The sequence below is a fragment of the Rhagoletis zephyria genome, unplaced genomic scaffold (assembly GCF_001687245.7).
Source record: "Rhagoletis zephyria isolate East Lansing unplaced genomic scaffold, Rhagoletis_zephyria_1.1 Rzeph_scaffold_00125, whole genome shotgun sequence".
NCBI classification, from domain to species: domain Eukaryota; kingdom Metazoa; phylum Arthropoda; class Insecta; order Diptera; family Tephritidae; genus Rhagoletis; species Rhagoletis zephyria.
In genome coordinates, this window is record NW_016157209.1 from 153,818 (window position 1) to 172,974 (window position 19,157).

The 19,157-nt window shown below is 35.2% G+C and overlaps 2 protein-coding genes across 17 annotated transcripts in view; both read right to left on the reverse strand.

Annotated features, from left to right (window-relative positions):
- Window positions 1–12,986: 12,986 nt before the first annotated feature.
- ND-B14.7 (NADH dehydrogenase (ubiquinone) B14.7 subunit) lies at window positions 12,987–14,012 on the reverse strand. Of its 2 annotated transcripts, none has more exons than XM_017636625.1 (4): window positions 13,980–14,012; window positions 13,481–13,745; window positions 13,329–13,423; window positions 12,987–13,253 (listed from the first exon to the last, which is right to left on the reverse strand). In XM_017636625.1, exons 2-4 carry the CDS (start codon window positions 13,735–13,737, stop codon window positions 13,108–13,110), a joined length of 498 nt encoding a protein of 165 aa, XP_017492114.1. In that variant the 5' UTR covers window positions 13,738–13,745; window positions 13,980–14,012; the 3' UTR covers window positions 12,987–13,107. The 2 variants fall into 2 exon arrangements, with proteins under 2 accessions (XP_017492114.1, XP_017492106.1); XM_017636617.1 differs by having other exon boundaries at window positions 13,915–14,006.
- Window positions 14,013–15,078: 1,066 nt separating this feature from the next.
- The window catches only part of RIC-3 (RIC3 acetylcholine receptor chaperone), a 33,513-nt gene continuing 29,434 nt past the window's right edge, over window positions 15,079–19,157 (reverse strand). For 8 of the 15 annotated variants that reach the window (XM_017636314.1, XM_017636292.1, XM_017636233.1 and 5 more), the window contains 3 exons: window positions 17,550–17,642; window positions 17,155–17,310; window positions 15,080–16,213 (listed from right to left, as the gene is read on the reverse strand). In XM_017636314.1, the coding sequence (XP_017491803.1) occupies window positions 16,061–16,213; window positions 17,155–17,310; window positions 17,550–17,642 (402 nt within the window). In that variant the 3' untranslated portion in view covers window positions 15,080–16,060. Of the gene's footprint in view, window positions 16,214–17,154; window positions 17,311–17,549; window positions 17,643–19,157 lie in introns of all 15 variants that reach the window. The other 7 variants (XM_017636257.1, XM_017636306.1, XM_017636300.1 and 4 more) reach the window with 4 other exon arrangements.

Consider the following 19,157-nt stretch of genomic DNA (forward strand, 5'->3'; position numbering starts at 1 on the left):
TGTAGAAAATTGTAAATAAATTACTCTAACTGAGGTAATTATGTTTTTAAGGGAAATACTTGCAGCCATTTAAATTTTTTGGCCAAAGTCTTTCTTGAACAATTGAAACACTGGAATGACGGTTCAAGGTACCCTAGTTGTCAGTTTTCAAAACACATCGATACATCGATGCATCGATACATCGACTATTTATGCATCGAGTGGAAAATTTTCGATGCATCGAAGCAAAACATCGATATTTTCGATGCATCGATGTTTTTCCGACATCCCTAGATGGTACCTCAAGGGTCGTCCCGTAGTTTGGTTTATATCCGATCATTGGATCATGAAAAAATTAACGGTATAAAGGTAAAGTTCTATAAACACAAGATGCTCAACTTTCAAAACTAATAAAAAAATTAAAAAAAAAAAGATTTATAAAAATAAATTAATTAATTCCATGAAGTTTTTTCACTTTTATCTTCATTTACCTCGATTTCTGGTTTCCGGTTTTCGATAGAGGATGAGAGAGATGGTTTGCACGATTGCCCTTTTTTTAATATTTCGAAAACAGAAAAAAAACTCTTTTAGGCTGTAAAGTGCAAAAAACAGCGGTAAGTGAGTATTCATTGCATATTTTAAGGACAATATTTCATTCGCAGTCAAGTGGCTAAGAATTTGTGTTGATTTTTGATAATTTTTGATGGTGTTATTATACACAAAATTTGTCGAACACACCGCCAGCAAATAAAAAAATGGCGTCAGCTAATAATGGGCTATAAAACTACATGTTTAAAATTTTTCTTAAAATTATTAATAAAAAAAAGTTGTTACTATAAAATTTTGTTTAATTTTTCAAATTTTTTTACAAAGTCTTGCAAAAATACTTTAGACCTAAGGGTGTGAGTTGGTATGGCCTAATGTACTTAGTTGAAAGTTCAAATTTCAGTCAGAAAAAAAGGCGAACGCGTACTCAACTACCAGTGTGCAAATCCCTTTTGATTTTAGTGTGGAAGAATCGGCAAAGAAATGAATAAGATGTGGTAGATTTCCATTTCATATTTTTATTGGGCATACATATGCATGTATATCATATGCACATAGTACGTAATTAAGAATTAAGTTTTTGTTCATGTTTTTCCAGACTTAAAATGTCTACAATTTTGACTAGCAACTCATTTCATTAGGTTGATAAAATGTACGACCCTTTAACAAACTAACTTTTTTGAGTATGTATAATTTAACCCTTTGATGGAACAAAGAAAGTTCTGAACACATTGAAAACGAGGAGCTACGGGCCACAGTTTCCAATTTGTTATCTTCACTATCTAAACGCTTTTTTTTGAACGCGGCAGCGACATCATGAACTTGTATGAGTTTGACATAAAAGAAGAGGAAGAACCTTATCTGTCGCCGAAAAAATAGAAATAGATCTAATCTGGCTACAACCACAGCCGTCACGCAGCCCAGTCGTTGCCAAAATAATTATCTACATAAGAGTAAGTGTTAAAATAATTTGACAGCTGTGGTCTGTAGCTCGTCGTTTTCATTGTGTTTGGGCTAGAACTCCTCTCCATTGTATAATAGATACTTTAGTAAATATAAATATGCGGATTTCTGAAAATATAAAAAATTGAAGCACAGATATAATTTAAGCCAAATTCATGATTTATGTTTCTTATTAAAATTGAGTTGAAATTTTAGAGTTATTTGAAAATTTTAAACAAATGTTCTGTCTAAAAATGTGGTAGGTTTTAATCCTCGTGTGGTAGATGTAGGAGACACGCAAATTTTAAAAAATATGTGGTAGAGGTTTGCCATTGTCAGCTACATATTTGAGTTTTACTCAACTCAGTTCAAGGAAATGAAAGCCATAACCGTACATTATTTTTTGGAGCACGCTATTGACGCATGCCATGGCCACGGCATGAGTCACCTAAAAGGTATAAGATTATGGCTAAATTGGATAACGTTAAACACAAAGAATTGGGAAAAGCGTGCATTCAGCTGCTGATCTTTCTGCTGAAAGAGAGGAAAAGAAACATAAAAAATACGCAGCTAAAAACAAAACATTTTAAACCAGACCATGCAGTGGAGAAAACAAAGCAGAGCAGGGACAATCCGACTGCGGTAGTACCAAATAGTAAACAACCAACACTTTCCCATAATTCTGCTTCTTCGTTATTATCTGCATCTTCAATTTCTTTCTTTTGACTGTGATTGCTTTACTCTTCACAGTTGCTCCAGTACAACCAATCTACTTACCCGCATTTTGAACTTATCGTTACTCATACTGTTGTTATCACATCTGCTCATGGGGGGCACCTTAATGGCACAATATAAGCGCATTCTTTACATACTTATTTATGTGGGTATGCACATACTTATGTATGTACATATATATATAAATACATATGTATGTAAGCATGTATGTAAGTAAGCACTCATGCACATAGGGATTTATGTAAGTCCGAATGTGCTGTCATATGTCTCGTAAAGATGTATCTACCGACATAAATACACCGCAGCCAACCTTCCTATAGTTGACCCTCTTTTCTTTTGTATGTTCTCCCCACCAAGGCGAAGATCAACACTAGCAACTGGTGGAGCTGTCACCACGAAGTGGATTGAAGGGACAAAAGTTGGCGTGTTGCTGGTAATAATTCAAAACATTTTTTTTACCAAGTACTCTTCTTCGTATCTTAATTCTTATTCTTCTTATTCGCCAACTTCCTTCAACTTCGATTTCGTAAAGGGGTTTACTTTCTACTAGGGCTGTGCGATTAATTGATTATTCAAAATTTTAATTAATCATAATGTAAATAACTCAATTATTCGATTAATTGGAAATTATGATTACTCAAAAGTTCAGTTACTCGAGTAATCAAGACTTTGATTAACCAAAAACAAAAATATTTGAGTAATTTGCTTTATGATTAACCAACATTATGAATAAAATGAGTAATCAACATTTCAAAGTACTCTTTACATACATACATATAAAGCAGTTGAAGTTCCTTGATACTTTGAAAAAAACGTTTCTGTTTTCGAAAATTAAAATGAAATACATACATATGTACATACATACATATTTTTTTCATATACAGAATATAAAAAAGAAAATAAGCATTTTCCAAAGCAAACTCTTTTAACGAGCAAAATTAATTTTTTTGAGTAATCTTATTTCAAGTAACTCGATTAATCATCGTTTTGAGTAATCAAAATCTTGATTACTCGAGTAATTGATTAACCGAATAACTGATTAACCAACTTGCTCGAGTAATCGAATAATCGCACAGCCCTACTTTCTACTAATACCAACGAAGTTTACAATTACACATTCATTTCCATTTGTGCAAGTATACCCATGTATATTAGGGCGGGTCGAAAAACACAAAATGTTTGACGCGAAAATTATATAGGTCTTAAAACGCCCTTATTCTAAAAAAGAAATCCCGATTCTCTGCGATAGTATCTTCAGTATGCGGAATGAGCTGTTTCTAGCGCTCAAGAAAAACGAAAAATTCATATAAAATTACGCACAAGAAATGGAAAAGAAAAACGAAAAACTCATATAAAATTACGCATAAGAAATGGAAAAGGAATTTTCTTTTGTCAATTGTTTGTTTTAATCAGTTTGCAGCTCTCAAGAAAAAAATGGTCGTATATTTATTTCCTAAAGCAACAGAAATAATGAAAAATATTTCTTGTAATTTTTCTTAAGAGCTGGATTCTCCCCTCTCTCCCCTTTTCTGAATTGTATGAAAAGAGCACAGTTTATTTACTAGTTCTCTAGAAGCCATCCTAACCTACCGAACCTAACCTAAATGACTAGGTATTGGTAGTTTATCGTTTCGCTAGACGCATTCCCATGATCTTAGAAACCCCGACTAGATTGATTATAAAGTAGGTTAGGGCTATTGAATTTAGTCAAGACCAAAATATTTTCCGCGGGACAAACTCTTGAAAACTTTATATGGACTTTATATGGAGGAGTATAGAGTAAGTGTGCTCTCTGGTCGTCACTGATTTAATCCATCACTGGTTTGAAGGGCGAAAACATTTAGGAGCTACATATCTTTACCTTAGTAAAGAAATGTCACATCTAATATTTTTGTTTCTTTACATAGCACTATGGCTGAAATAAGCACTTTCCGCGGCCAAAAATTAACCAATGCACTTAAGGCGCTTAAATCGCTTCTTAGAACCTTAAAAGGCGTTGGTTTGAAAAGCAGAGAAATCGGCCCACAACCACACCCTCCGCCCATATACCGGGTGCCCCGTCCCAGACCACCCGTCCAGCCCTTCTAAAATGGAGGCAAATGTTTTTACCGGAAAACGGTTTTGACCGCAAGTGGGTTAAACAGACCGGAAGTCCATTTATTTTTTACCGGAAGTTCATTCCAGAAAAACGTTTCTGACAAAAGTTACGTATTTTTGTCCGCAGAATCCGAATCTGTGGTAAAAGCATGTATGTCCCATTTAAGAAAAATGGACTTCCGGTCGATCCACATGTTGAATGCTGGTTCCTTTTTTACTTTGATGATGTCTGAAAATTGTAATTTTATCAAACAGCAGCAAGGCGCAGCAGACAATCCATACACCAATTGAGAGTAGATATAATGGCCTTTTACCAGACGAGATCGGACAGAAAAAGTCACACTCTTCGAAACAAGCACAATATATTGAAATTTGTGTAATCATAGCATGCACTTTGAAACAGGGAATTTTTCAAAAACACAAATGTTATTTAAAACCACGATTATTACAGTCAATAGTACATACCATTATTAATATTTTCCATTGCTAAAATGATCACACTTCAAGCTTTGTATATGTATGTATATGCAAAACACATCCGCGTTGCACTGCAGTTTTCAATATAATAAAATCTGACACAAACTAAAACCATAACCACAAACTTTACGTTGACAGATAGGGGAACACGGTTACCTTGCGGCCATAAATTTATAATTTCTTTTCTAATTAGAATATCTACACAGAATAAAGTCCGCCTGTTAAAAAAAAGTTTTGTATGCAAAAACTGAAAATTGGACTTTTGGCAGCAGAAAGTGCTTATTTCAGCTATGCTGCATAGTAGTTATAAAACTGTATGTCAACCACTGCCTGGTTTCTTTAATCCTATTGGAAGATGCTGCTTTGCAATGCGAATTTTGCTTGCCAGCAAACACTTCGTTTAATGTTGTAATGTTATTCTTTGTTATTGCTATTGTTGTTCAATCGCGGTTGCATTTCAATCTATGCTGTTGTTTTTGTCATTGTTATAGCAGCCACATTTGTCATGCACTCATATCTATGGTACGAATCTCTTTCAAGTAGGTAGGAAAATGCAGTCATTGTTCCATTGCATAGTATCTACAACTTTCATTCCTCTCTGTCCCCGCACCTTATCTCAATGCCATACTCCTCCAGAGTCACATGATTGATTGTCGTTTTCTTCGATTTAACTTCATTTCATTTTTCTTCTTTTGTTTAATGTCACTGCAATGAGGAATGTGTGCATCGGATTGCATTGCCAATTGTCAGTGGCATTTTGATGGACAACACAGCGGCAGCAGTAGTAACAGCAACCACTACATATGTATGTACATATGTACATATTTATGCATTGAAAATTATTCGTATACATGTACATAGGTACGCCTGCGCACAAGGAGGCAATGTCTTGATGAAGTAATGAATGCCAACAATCGTCGCGCCATGATGAGGCGAGTGTGTCAAACGCTTACAAAATTCATTTGTATTAAAAAAAAAACGAATGAAAATAACAAATTAATTGCCGCCTCTTGGAAAATGCATTGTGTCAATGGTAAATGGTATGGACAGCAGCTCGGTGGCGGTCGATGGTCTTACAATTAATTTTCTTCGAAACGATACTCAGTCAATTATATTTGGGTTCTATATGGGCACCTAATTTTGTGTCTCTTTTTTGCACTTCCAACATGGAAGTACAGACAGTTAAGATATGTAAGTCACACATTTTCAGTTATGTTCTGCAATTCACTTCCGAGTGTTTGGTAGTGGTAACAGTTCCATACAAATTTATGATAAGGTCTGCCCTTCGGGTTTGGCATCTATTGTGCCCTCTTTTCGTCACAACACTTCTGATAGGCTACAGGCCCTCAAGAAGTTCAAAGTAGCTTTAGAGGGCTATGAGTAAATGTCCTCATGACCAACTTGGTTTTGCGGCCGACCCTTCCCTGGCTAGTCTGTCTGCCCCCTCGTCACCCACATTTCTCTTGTGACCTGAGACCCATAATAGACGATGCTATTGTAGATTACAAGCAGTTACATCTTTCTATGCATTCGAAGACTAGAGATCATGTTACGTCGAAAAAGTGCTTAGAATATCGCCAGGCTGTCAATGAGGATCACGATTCTCTCATTGTTGTAGTTGCTACTCAGATTTATCTCCACACACAGACTGATGGTATACGCTTATGTCTGAAATATGTATGCTCGGGTTCTTTCGCCATTGCCACAGATATCCTAGCCCCGGAGCCAAAGCCTCCAACCCCTATGCCCACGCGAGTTTTCGATCCGTCTGTGCACTAGTTAAGTGTTCTCAATTGGAGACGTCTTTTCAAAATGGATGTTATCCTACACAATTATATGAGGCATTTCATGTCACCGTGGCCACCTCTGTGCGCGACCTCTCAGGATTTGGATGAAAGTTGAAGAGATTGAAGGTCTAGGTGACATGAATATACGTGCAGCATATTTTGCCGATATGACGTAGGGTTGCCTATTTACATGGGACTTAAATTTTAAGAAAACGTCATACATACCTTTCTTTAAAGTGCTGTATCTTGGAAACCTTTTAACGAAACTTAATGATAAAAACTGTATTTCTTCCGTCTTATTATGGGCTTTAATTGTACATTTTTTACATTAATATGCAACGTATAAAAAACAAAACAAAAAAAAAATAAGTAAACATTTTTCTTTTTAATTTTTTTTTTGATTATAAAATTTTTTTAATTTTTACTTTTACACAAAAACATTGTCTATAATGTCAACTTTAAGTACCCAAATGGGCGTCATGGGCTACTTGTGCGTTTGGACTCTAGATCGTCTAACGCTCAAGCAATATGATAAATAGATATTGAAATTTTATGAAATTGTATATTTTTTTTTAAAGGAAAGGTGTGTAAAAACAAAAACAATATGAATAAATGTTATTAACTTTACTAAAGGTCTGAAATCATGAAAATCCCTTCAAGGAAATAGCAGAATTGAACTTTGTTGCAAGTTCACATGGGAAATCTGCTTACGACAAGATTGGAGGAAATTTTAAGAGACTAGCAGCTAGAGCAAGTCTTCAACTCCTGATGTTACAACAAATTCGAACACCCGAAGCCATCTACCAATTGGGTGCTTTATGTTTCCAATGGGATGCCTGTAAAAAATAACTGCAACTAACTTTTCAGTGGACTTTATTTCGACTATGACTACGCGCGAATTACTTTAATCCTATTTTAAGCTAGTTTAAAAGATTAAATAACATCACTTAAGTGTTCTCAATTGGAGTCCTCTAAGTGTATTTTAATATCTGTGAATCTGTGTATGTATGTATGTAGCTCTGCATTTGGAAAAAATGTTTTTTAATGGTGGCGAGAATGTTTACTTAACTTTCTATTGTTATTGCTTTTGAGAAAGAAATATCGGTTATTTCGCACGTTTAATAGTACAGAGATGTAACTGAAAATTTACGTTTTTTTGGATTTCATCATACAATTAATAAGCTTAATAAGGAGAATTTGTTGGGCCTAACAGCATGAATAAACTCCAAAAAAGGAGAAAGATATGTGTGTTTCCATCTGTCTTTTGGTATACCAACTGTATGCATTGATCAAACTTTGATTGCGTTTTCCCACAAAATTGAAATTTTTAAATAATTCTGTATATTATAAACGTGCGATTTGTTTTATCTTTTAAGTAAAAAATTTTAAGACAAACTTCGCCATATTTTTTAGTATAAGTAACCGGTAAAAATTTTGTTTTTTTTTACTTTTCAGGAATTATCAGTGTTATCGTGAGTTTCATTTTCCCCGAACAGGTTCACTTTTCACTTTTCGTTTCGATTAAAAATTTTCGGGCGAAGCTCAGGATAAGGCTGAATATTTAAATGTCATTTTGCACCTGAAACGCTCCAAAAAATCCCCAAACCGGTCAGCAAAATTCTGAAAAATAAAACATGAAATCCCGGAAAAATCTCGAAAACTCAGAATACGCCGAACCTGTTTCAAAAAAATTCGAAGAAATTTTGAAACCCGGAAAAAATCTGGAAACCTTTCATTTTATTAACAGTACCTAAAACGTAAAAGGTAAAACGGCCGTTATTTTCTACCCAAAAAAATGCCAGCAAAGCTTTTTTTGCATTAAAAAAACTAAAATAAAAAACCTGCGCTTTTTGCTTAAAATTATAAGTTTTACATAAGTTGTAAGAAAATCATATTCTACATTGCCCGAGGCTTCTTCTAGTGGTATTTTTGGTTTAAATAGTAAATTTTATTAACACTCTCTGATAACATTTGAAATAAAAAAAATTAGATATGTGTAATACCAGTTCCACATGTACAATGCAAACCCCTTTTTTTAGTATGTTTTTTCATACTTCCTTTATAAAGCTCCATTATCAAAACGGTCATCAGCTGAACTTCTCATCATCAGCATCGTCATAAACCTTTTCTTGCAACCGCACGCAACTATGCAGGAAATGCCACTGAACTTCGACACTCACATACCGCATGGCAGCTGCGCTAACTAAGCTTAGTTGTATGCAAAAATACGTATGTACATATACACCTTCCTTTTTCGCATTTCTTATTTCCAATCTACTCACCTTAACCGCAGCTGCTGCGACTGTTCCTGTGGTTGCGGTGACTCCAATGCTTGAGCGGCGAAACCTCACAACATTTATAGCATATTGTAAGTAACTAAGTACATATGATGTATGTATGTATGTACGTAGATAGATACGTATATAAGTAAAAATTTGCATACTCGCATAAATATGTTGCGAAAATTTTACTAGTATGTATGTGATGACGCTTATACATATCTGTGGTCGTAAGCAATAACCGCCTAAGTTGAAAAACCTGAATTCAATATAAAACTTTTTAAACATTTCGATTGCAATGTCAACCTTATATTCGTCTATAACTATTTAAATAGCCTAGCTGGCGAGATGGGGATTTTGCATACACATGGCATAGTAGTTACAGAATACGATAGCATATAACTCAATCCTTTCTTAAGTCGACTTAGGCAGTTATTGCTTATGACCACACATAAAGATGTGCATATCTATATTTGTTTGTACGTTTCTTTTAACTTTATTTATATTTTTAGTGATCTACAAAAGGCACCGCCTTTGTGATTCCTCATTTTTGATTCGTGCTTAAATTTTTAGATTTTATTTAAAAACTTACATATTACTGGAGAATGCTTTTCAAATTATTTAACATATTTGGACCATATGCAAAGCTAAAACTATTTTTTCGGTAGCATTAAAGAGACGAAAAAAAAACAAATCGCAAGCTAATAGTAAAAGGTATTCCAATTCTTGTCCGTATTATTTAAAATAGGCGAAAGAACACACTTTCATTTCGGTAATTTTCTAAAAAATTAAGTGAGTTCAAATATGGGCGAATCCGAGAAATAGTTAACCAAAATCTGAAAAAATACATGCAATTTAAAATCTCGCGTTTTTGTGTCGAAAATGGCATGGTACAACATATTGTTATTTAATATTTCTTTTCACACTAATTTAAGAAATCTGATTTGCCCCTCTTACTTCTTGAAACAAAGCTCCAAATAGCCTTTTTTCTTCAAAGTATTATTTTAGATTTTGTTCTTCATATATTACAATTTGCGCAAGTCGGTTGACTTTGATGGATCATATCAAAATTACTTCCTTTTTCAGTAACGTCCGAACACAAACTTCGAAAGAAAATACACAGACATTAATTCAAATTCAAATTTCCATTTTTTTGTTCTTGTTGTTGTTGTTGCAGCGGCTACCAAGCCCCGCTCGGGCCGGTTCATCCGTCAACGTTGTCGTCCGTTTCAGCTAAGGGGAGGCCCAGAAAGTGTGCGACTTTAACAGGGTCTGTCCATAGGGACAGGGGCGTCAGCTGGGAGGGGTTCTCAGGGCATGTGAAGAGGTGCCGAGAGTCATGTGGTGAATCTCCACATGCCGGGCATTGGTTGGGCACATCCTCATTAATTCTGCTCAGGTATGAGTTTAGCCTGCTGCAATAGCCACGTGCGGTAGTTGTGTGCCTAGAACGGCATTCACAGGGTGGGAGTCTACATAACTCGAGACTGATTCCCTGTGAATGCCGTTCAGGGCCTGTCGGTAGGCTGGCGGGTCCAGAGGTTATTTAATGAACCTCTGGACTTCGTCCGTCAGTTCGTAGCGATGCCTCCTGACGTGCCTTGGCTAGGGCTCTTCTGTAAGCAGCTGTTTACTAAGATGGCCACGTCTGTGGCTCCCCACAACTGGGCTGTCTGGGAGCATCTGGGCCTCGTCGTGTAGGTGGTGTGGGGCGTCATCAGGAGGCATCCGGTCGCTATTCGTAGTGTTCGTGTTCTGGCAGGTATGTAGCTTCATCCACTGCGTCCTGCTAGTCCCAGGCGACCACACGGGCGCTGCATAGTTTAGAACCGGCCGCCAATTTCCTTGTATGTTGCCAACAACGTTTCTTTATCTTTGCCCCAAGTGCTGCCGGGTAGCGACTTGAGGACATTGTTGCGGTTCTGTACTTTGTTGATAATTGCGGCCGAGAAGGAGAGCAGACTGTCCAAGGTAACTCCGAAGATTTTCGGGTTATTCACCATCGGTATTGTTACGCCATCAACGTGAATACCCAGTTGCAGTCTGACCTCCTTCATCCAGGTGCTGAATAGGGTTGCCGAGGATTTCGCAGGAGATAGGGGTAGGCTCCTTGCAGTGAAGAAGCGAGAAAGTTCGGCGAGATAACCGTTTACTTTCGAGCACATTCCCATACGCCATGATCGAACGATCGTCAGCATAAGAGACAATATTGACACCTTCTGGTGGTTGAGGAAGCTTTGAGATGTAATAATTAAATAGTAGGGGGACAGGACACCACCCTGCGGTACCCCCTGTTTAATTTTACCTAGCTTGCTGGTTTTGTCTCTGAAAATTACTGACGAGTGTCGACCACTTAGATAATTCGCCGACCACCGTTTGAGTCCTGTGGGAGTGAGGAGGCCTCTATGTCTTCTAGCAGCGTTGAATGACTGACAGTGTCGAATGCCTTGGACAGGTCCAACGCTACTGGAATATTTATCTCACAGGCGCGGTTTTGGTTAAGGCCACGAGTTATTTGAGTGTTTATGGCGGTAAGTGCTGTTGTTGTGCTATGCACTTTATGGTTAGGGTTATCGGGCGATAAGACTCTCCATTGTTGGTTGGCTTCCCCAAGGAGGATACAGAATGAACTGTCGGCTGAAATAGCTCGCGCGTCGCTCCGGGTCCGACGAAGCGTGGTCACCAAAGTCTATTCCAACACTGTCGTCACGCTTCGCCGGGTTGGACAACGACCTCACGGTTGACTAAAGCTTACTCATACCAGAGGCGAAGTTGCAGTTCTTCAAATGCTCTTCCCATTTCTACCGCTTATGTACGTTCACAAGTTGCCGAATCTCCGAATTGAGATCCCTGATACGGGGATTTCCGGGAATGGCCGGAAGAAGATTGTCACGCTCATCGGCTAGAACAGCCCCTGCAGCAGTGACAACCCTGCGGAATTTACATTCACCTACGTGAACGTCGGTTGGTATGGGTAGTGCTTTCTGTAACATCCGCGAGGCCTTCCCAGTCAGCTTTGGAAAAGTTGACATACATAGGTCCGGTGATCCGCGGATGCAAAGTCGGCAGATTTATCTATCGAGATGTCCGATGATAGGGTCAGCATAGGTCGCCATGATACGCTGTTTATCAGACTAGCGCTGATCTGGCGATCTGGCGAGCTGCGGCAGCTGCCCATAATCCTGGTGGGTGCGCCATCGCTCGCACAGCATGGGGCCACGAACGACGTGGTCCATTACCGGTGCGTACGTAGGCCCGAGCAGTTACGGAGGTGACTCCACCCGTCACAGGCATTGCACCTGTTCTCATAAGTACTGCTGTATACCTTTCCTTATACCACAAAAAAAATTTTTCTTATAATTTTTTTTCGGCAAAAAAAGTCAAAAGAAGCGTCTAAAGGTACCGTCCGCAACGCTAGAATTTGCCCATATACAAAACCTTGTGGTTCTAATTTCTATCGACGCTGTCCAGTCATTGTTTTAAAATAATTTTCCTATTGAAATCTGAAGGGAGTATGTATTTAAATAGTTGTGCCTTGTTGGAACTTAAGGGATTAAAAAATATAACAAATTTTTAGAACTAAAATGGAGTTTAATCACATCTCATGAATGAACTATATTTTTATAAAAAAAATAACCAAAATTAAATAAGAACAAAAACAATATGTTAAAACTTGTCAAAATGTGGTGCGGCTATAATTATTTCGGCCACTGTATAGGTATATTCTGAGCAGCAACTATAAGATAATAGAATCTAAAGCACCAGCAACCAACAACTTAAGGCCTTATTATGTATCTCGAACCATAGGCCGAACGAACGATTCGTCTCCTATGGCATCGTCTGTTTGCAATTTTATTACTCTATCGATCGTCTTCGTCTCGCTTTACGTCGATTATGTGGCAATCGTTTCGGTTACCTTTAAGCCGTCTAGAATGATGCCGCCGAACTAGTTTTTGCAGCATTCCTCTGCAGACGAATCGCTCGAGATAGAGAATAAGGCTCTTAGTGTAAATAAGCTGAAAAAACAATTGAAAAAAAGAAATATAGCAACTCAGTTGCCAGTTGCGATTTGTGTTACCATCTCAGCCACATGCCATGCAACTGAAGCTAGACGTTCAGTTATGACTTATTAAGTTAGGAGAAATATTTTTTCAAGACTTTGGAATCGTTCTGTGATTTATTTGCTCATTAGCGCCAACTTCGGTATTATCTAACATGCTAGTATGAAATCCACTTTTTCAGTCATATTGCATTTTCCAACTTTTTTATAATCCACCTTTGGGATTGCCCGGATCCTTCATTATTGTATAATCATGAATGACACCGTTTAGTGAGCCTTGCTGGTGCCTAATTGGTGGAAAGAAATCCCAGCCCTCCTGTTTAGATAGTTTCTTCACAGCGCCAGCGATACCTGAAAAAATAAATATATGTATGTATGTGTTTTTATCCAGCAAGCTAACAAATAATATAAAAGTCGTAAAATTACCGAGGAAAAGTCCTGCAAGAAGACCCGAAACGTGATTTTTTCTCCACGCACCATACACTGCACCTGCGGCAAATCCACCAATCACATAGTTTAATCTAAAATGATAGAAATATACATATTTATATCTCGTACTTATAAAGTAAATCTCTTACTTATCGTCCTTGCCGCGCACATTCGTCGACACCAATGTGGCCAATGTGAATGCAGTAGCCATACCCATCGCTGGACCTGTATTGTAAGCAAAACGCGCTAAAGTCGGTAGATAGCCTTGCGGTTTGGACAGCATTAGCACATCGCATGTGGACCAAGCGAGACCGGCACCAAGGGCATATTTGTTGGTGGCAACGATTTTTCCAAATGCATCCTGTCCCTCAGGGTAGTCATAGTATTGTGATTTCAGGAACGACATTGTAAATGCTTTAATAAAATCAAAATAACAAATAAAATGTATTACAAATTTGAATCTACCATTCTATATGGCCCATCCAGTGCATCGGACAGCCCTATTTTTGCTAACAGCCAAAAGCAGGATTACGAAAGTTAATTGACATTACGTTATAAGATTTGTATTATTTTAAGCGCTTACATTTTTTGGCAATTTAACTTCCAAACAAACAATAAACAGTTTATTCTTAAATCGTTTTACTTACTTTTTTACGTAATTTCACTCACCAAAACAGCCCGTCTAAAGAAAAGTCAAATTTGACAACCTTACAGCTGTTTGAAAGTGGAGACTAGTGTGGCCATAGACCCAACAATGCTTGGAGAGATTCAATTAGCTATAACAGGGTGGTAGTTTTTAAAATCTTGAAAAATTGGGGTTCAGCATGCTGAAATATCAATTTTTATTTATAATATAGCTGCAAACTCGCATAATTATTACTTTGACCATTTGTGTCACGTACGATTATTGGTTATTAGCATACTACGCATTTTATTGACCGGAATTATGCAACTCTCTCTGTCTCCAACATTGCCACCCAAACTGTACTTGCACACTAAGAGCTTTAAAACTGCCTCATAAATACCCTTTATGATAAATCGACATATGTATGTACATATGTATATCTGCACATGAATTTAAGAACTATAATACTCATTATTAATTGTTTAAAATTTAATTTTTAATTAAAAACATAATTGTTATTACACACTAAAGCAACAATATTTCTTCACTGTGCCCAGTGACTTTCCAATTATTACCAAATATTCACCACTAGCGACCAGGGGAAGGCAGGCCCTCCACCTTGTGAAGTGTCCCTGCTTGCCGATCGGGTGGTACCATGCAAACTCCATAGCATCAAAATACGTCTAAATGCTCTAGGAATATTTCTCCATCAAAACGAAAATTAAAAAAAAATGTCCCTTACGTTATTTTGGCCGTTAGGGCTCGACATTTCCTATCCATTTGAAAAGTTATTGTTTTTACCGCATCTAAAAAATTATTTTCTACATAAATAGTACATATGTATGTACCTCTATCCGCCTAACAACATTTTGTATGGCGGTGTCTACATTATGTAGGGCGGTACGTGTACTCAGTAGTACTTTCGTAACATTTTCCCTAATATAAAAGATATTTACCGATTAGGTATCTGCTTGATAGGCGCTCTATATCAGATTCAAAATTTGTTGATGAAACTCCTATAATTTGTGTTGGTGGGTGAGGGTATTGCAAGATACTTACTTAATGATTAACTTTATTAAACGAAATTAAAACTTCTGCAGCAAATTTGAGCTTTCCCTAATTCTATTTTATTTGGCTTTTAAACCCCAGTATTTCCAAATTTCCAAATTTCACATAAAATTGGTCTTTTATAAATATAAATATCATTGAAAATACGTCAAATTACTCACTATTAGTAGTTGCATAAATACATACATAATTTGCCAAAAAATAAAAATAAATTTCAAGATGAATACGACTATAATAAATTGGCAATAGTTAGAAACTATGATTGCGACAAATTTTTGTTTTGTTGAAGACTAGATTTATTAATAATATCATTTTTGAACAACAAACAAATACAGTATTTAATTAACACAATATTTATGCATTTGGTATGTGGTATAAATAATTTAAATGTTCAAATATTTTGGGGTGTGTATTTTAAGGTTTGGAAATACGTATTCCTTGTTTGTGTTTAATGATAGTATTTGGCATACAAATTATTTTGAGCACATAGTAGATACGAGCAAATTTTTAAAATGTACAAATAACAAAACAAAAACGATAGAAAAAAATAGTATTAGAAAGAAAATGCATCCATGTAGATATTTTAGAAAGAAAAAAAAACGAAGAGTGTTATCATTGTTGATAGTAGGTTTTCCATACAACGGAAGTACAAGTTCTTAAGTTTTTATACATATTTATCATAAGCGCCAAAAAATAAGGCCTTTTTACATATTACAAATTGATAAGTATTTATGTTATTTGGTTCACGACATTCATGAAAACATGTAAACAAAAATATATATGCATTTATCAGTCACAATGTAAATTTATGGTTTTCAATTTCAATAAATCGGCTGATATCGATACAATCTTCCACAAAATGTAGCATACTTTATGGAAATACATATTCATTTCGGATTCTTTTATTCATTTCTTTGTTCGATTCGTTTCTGAAACAGCTCTCATCTCAATCAATTCATCAATGAATTCAAGAAGTCCTCGAGTTTTTCCAATTTTTTTTATGTTATTTTATTTTTATTTTTTGATAGGATGAATTTCAATTTCCAGCATTTAACTTTGCATCGTCGCCAATTATCTCGATATCGTCTGCCAGTGGACTTTCGACTTCTGGTTTCTTTTGTTCCTCACTATTTTCATGATTTGTATCCAAATTAATTAGCGATAATGTCATTTTACTGCTAAGCACAACCTGAAGTTAAATAAAAAAAGATTTATCCTAGTAAAAGATTTTCAAAAGGTGATTAATTTTTCATAGTATACTGTAGGAAAAAGTTTATATCGCCTTAATTAATTTAATTTGCCTTATTGAATTTTATTTATTTTTTCATTTCATTTTATATTTTCAAATTTGTTTCATTTAGTTTAATTTCATTTAATTTTTAAGCTTTTCTTATTTTTTCATTCAACTTAGTTTTATTTAATTTTGGTTTTTTTATTTCATTCCTATTATCATTTAAATCATTTTATTGGTCTCACTTAATTTTTAATTTTTTGATTTCATAATTTGTTATTTATTATTTAATATTTTGTTACTTTATTAAAATTTTTATTTTTTAATTCTTTTATATTTAATTTTATTTTGTCTTGTTTTGTTTTTAAGTAGTATTTCGTTAATTTCATTTAATTCAATTGTATTTCATTTATTTGCATGGTTTTTGATATTTTTATTTTTTCTTAATTTTGTTTTATTTTTTTTCATCCTTTATGTTTATTAACTTACTTTTAATTGTGCTCTTATTTTATTTTATTACGTTTCATATTATTTATTTTTTTATTTTGTCTTATTTTCTAATTATTTTAATTTTTAAATTTTTTGGTTATGTAATTTTATTTCATTTTTAATTATTTTATTTTGTTATTATTGTTATTTCGTTTTGAACATACATATATTTATGTTATTCATTTAATTTTTTGTGCTATTTATTCATATTTTATTTTTTAATTCCTTTATATTTAATTTATTTTGTCTTGTTTTATTTTTAAGTAATTTTTCGTTTATTTATTTATTTCCCAGCTAGTGGATTATTAGTGGATTAATTAAGCTGGAGGAGTGAGATATTCCACCATGGATTTGCCCATAGTTAGTTTTGTTCTATTTTAATTAATTTTTACTTATGTATGTTCACTTACCGCTGGCTCTTCTAGTGAGCCATTGAGCTCTTTATCGTAGACCTCCTCCGCCTTTGTTTCCGAATCGGTAACCAATATTTGTGACTCGTGTGCTAAAGCACCTTCAAGGTAGATGGATTGTGGTTCAGGCATTTGATCTTCGTCATTGTCTTTGGACTGTGTAGTAATGCGAGGAAAAATATTTGATTATTTTTATTATGAAGTTCTGCAATATTCTTATGTATAATAAAAAATGTTTACAGTAAATGCTACGTTCTTGGAATTTTTGGGGTTTTCATGCGCATAAGTAGTTAGTTTCAAATCCAAATTATAAGTAATTTTCTTAGATATCTATTGGTGAATACATATGTATATGTATGTGAAATTAATTGCAAGTTAGCCTGGCGCACACTTACATGTTCATGGTGTGAAAAGAAAACAGGAGTTGGAGGGCGTCCCGTCCATTTTTGGCCACCCTCACAACTTGCTGTTACCTCCATTCCAAGAACCTAAATGGTGATTAAAATAGTTTAAAATAAAAATAAATAGTACTACATTCACAATTATAAACTAAAAAGTAAAATTAAAGAAATCGGCGGAAAGAGAATAAATGATTTAGGAAACAATGGCCTCATAAATAATACTAAAAATATTTAAGGGTAGTTCACTATTGTATATCTCCAACAACAAAATGAGTGCTAGATTGCTACGTGGCAACTTTACACCTAAAGTGCTACAAATAGTTAACTCCCCTAATATAATTTTTCAATGAAATATTCAAAAGCAAAGAATTGAAACAACACGAATGTAATGCTGAATTTCCACTAGGCATTAAAAAATGCCCCTACCAATTCGTTCATAAAACTAGTCATTATGTATGTATGTTTCCACTTGGCATTTCTTAAATTAAAAAAATTTGGTTTGCATTTTTTAAATGAAATAAATTTTGAAATAATTTTTTGCGCTACTTCTTAATGTCAAAATGATGTGTTTGTTGTAAACAAGGCTAATTCATATTACAACAAACACATCATATTGCCATTCAGCAGTACCGCGGCGAAAATCTAAATTCGCCAGTAACACCACCTTGTATAAATCCGCCTTGGTTAAATATATATACGTGGGGTACTTAATAGGACTTTAGCTAATAGCTGAAACACAATGCCGGCGAACGGCAAACTTCGCCGCATTGGGCGATCCTGTCATTCACCATTCACCCAGCTATTTCCACTACTTACACAGAATTAGACCGGTAGCGAAAACAGCTGATATCATTTCGTCGCATTTTTTATTTGGGTGACCATATTTAGAAAAAGCTAAACCATATTTAGAAATGATGAAATGATGACAAATATAAATATAAAACGGTGCAGAATTATTATAACATATTTTATTTTAAGGCAGATTTAACGAATCGATCGCTCCTTTTTCAACCAACAAAAATAATTCGTGTTATATGTGTTTTTCTTCTAAAACTTTAAATGAAAACAAGTAAGAAAGTCTAAGTTCGGGCGGAGCCGAACATTAAATACCCGGCGCAAGTATTAAATATATGTTTTCCACCTTTCCGAAAGCTACCGCTACATGATAAGCCGGGGTGTATACATTTTAAGTAAATTAGCGTCCTTAAATTTCGAAATATTGAAATTTCAAGCATATCTGAAATTTACCGTTATATGAAAAGCGGCCTCAATTTTAGTCCGATTTCAACAATTTTCAACGGTTTGCTTTTATGTGGCAAGCACAACAACCGCACCGAGTTTGATACAAATTGGTTGAACGGTTACCAAGATACATATATGTGACCATAAGTGGGCGGTGCCACGCCCATTTTCCAAAATTTTATCCCAAACATGTTTCTTTGTTAAGAATTGTTGCAACCATCAATTTTGAAAAAATTAGCTTTAATATTTCGTATTTTTCTAAATTACCGCTATATGGGATGTGGGCGTGGTTATTTTCCGATTCTTTAAATTTTCGGCCATTTGGTATGCTGTACCAGGACCAACAACTGTGCCAAGTTT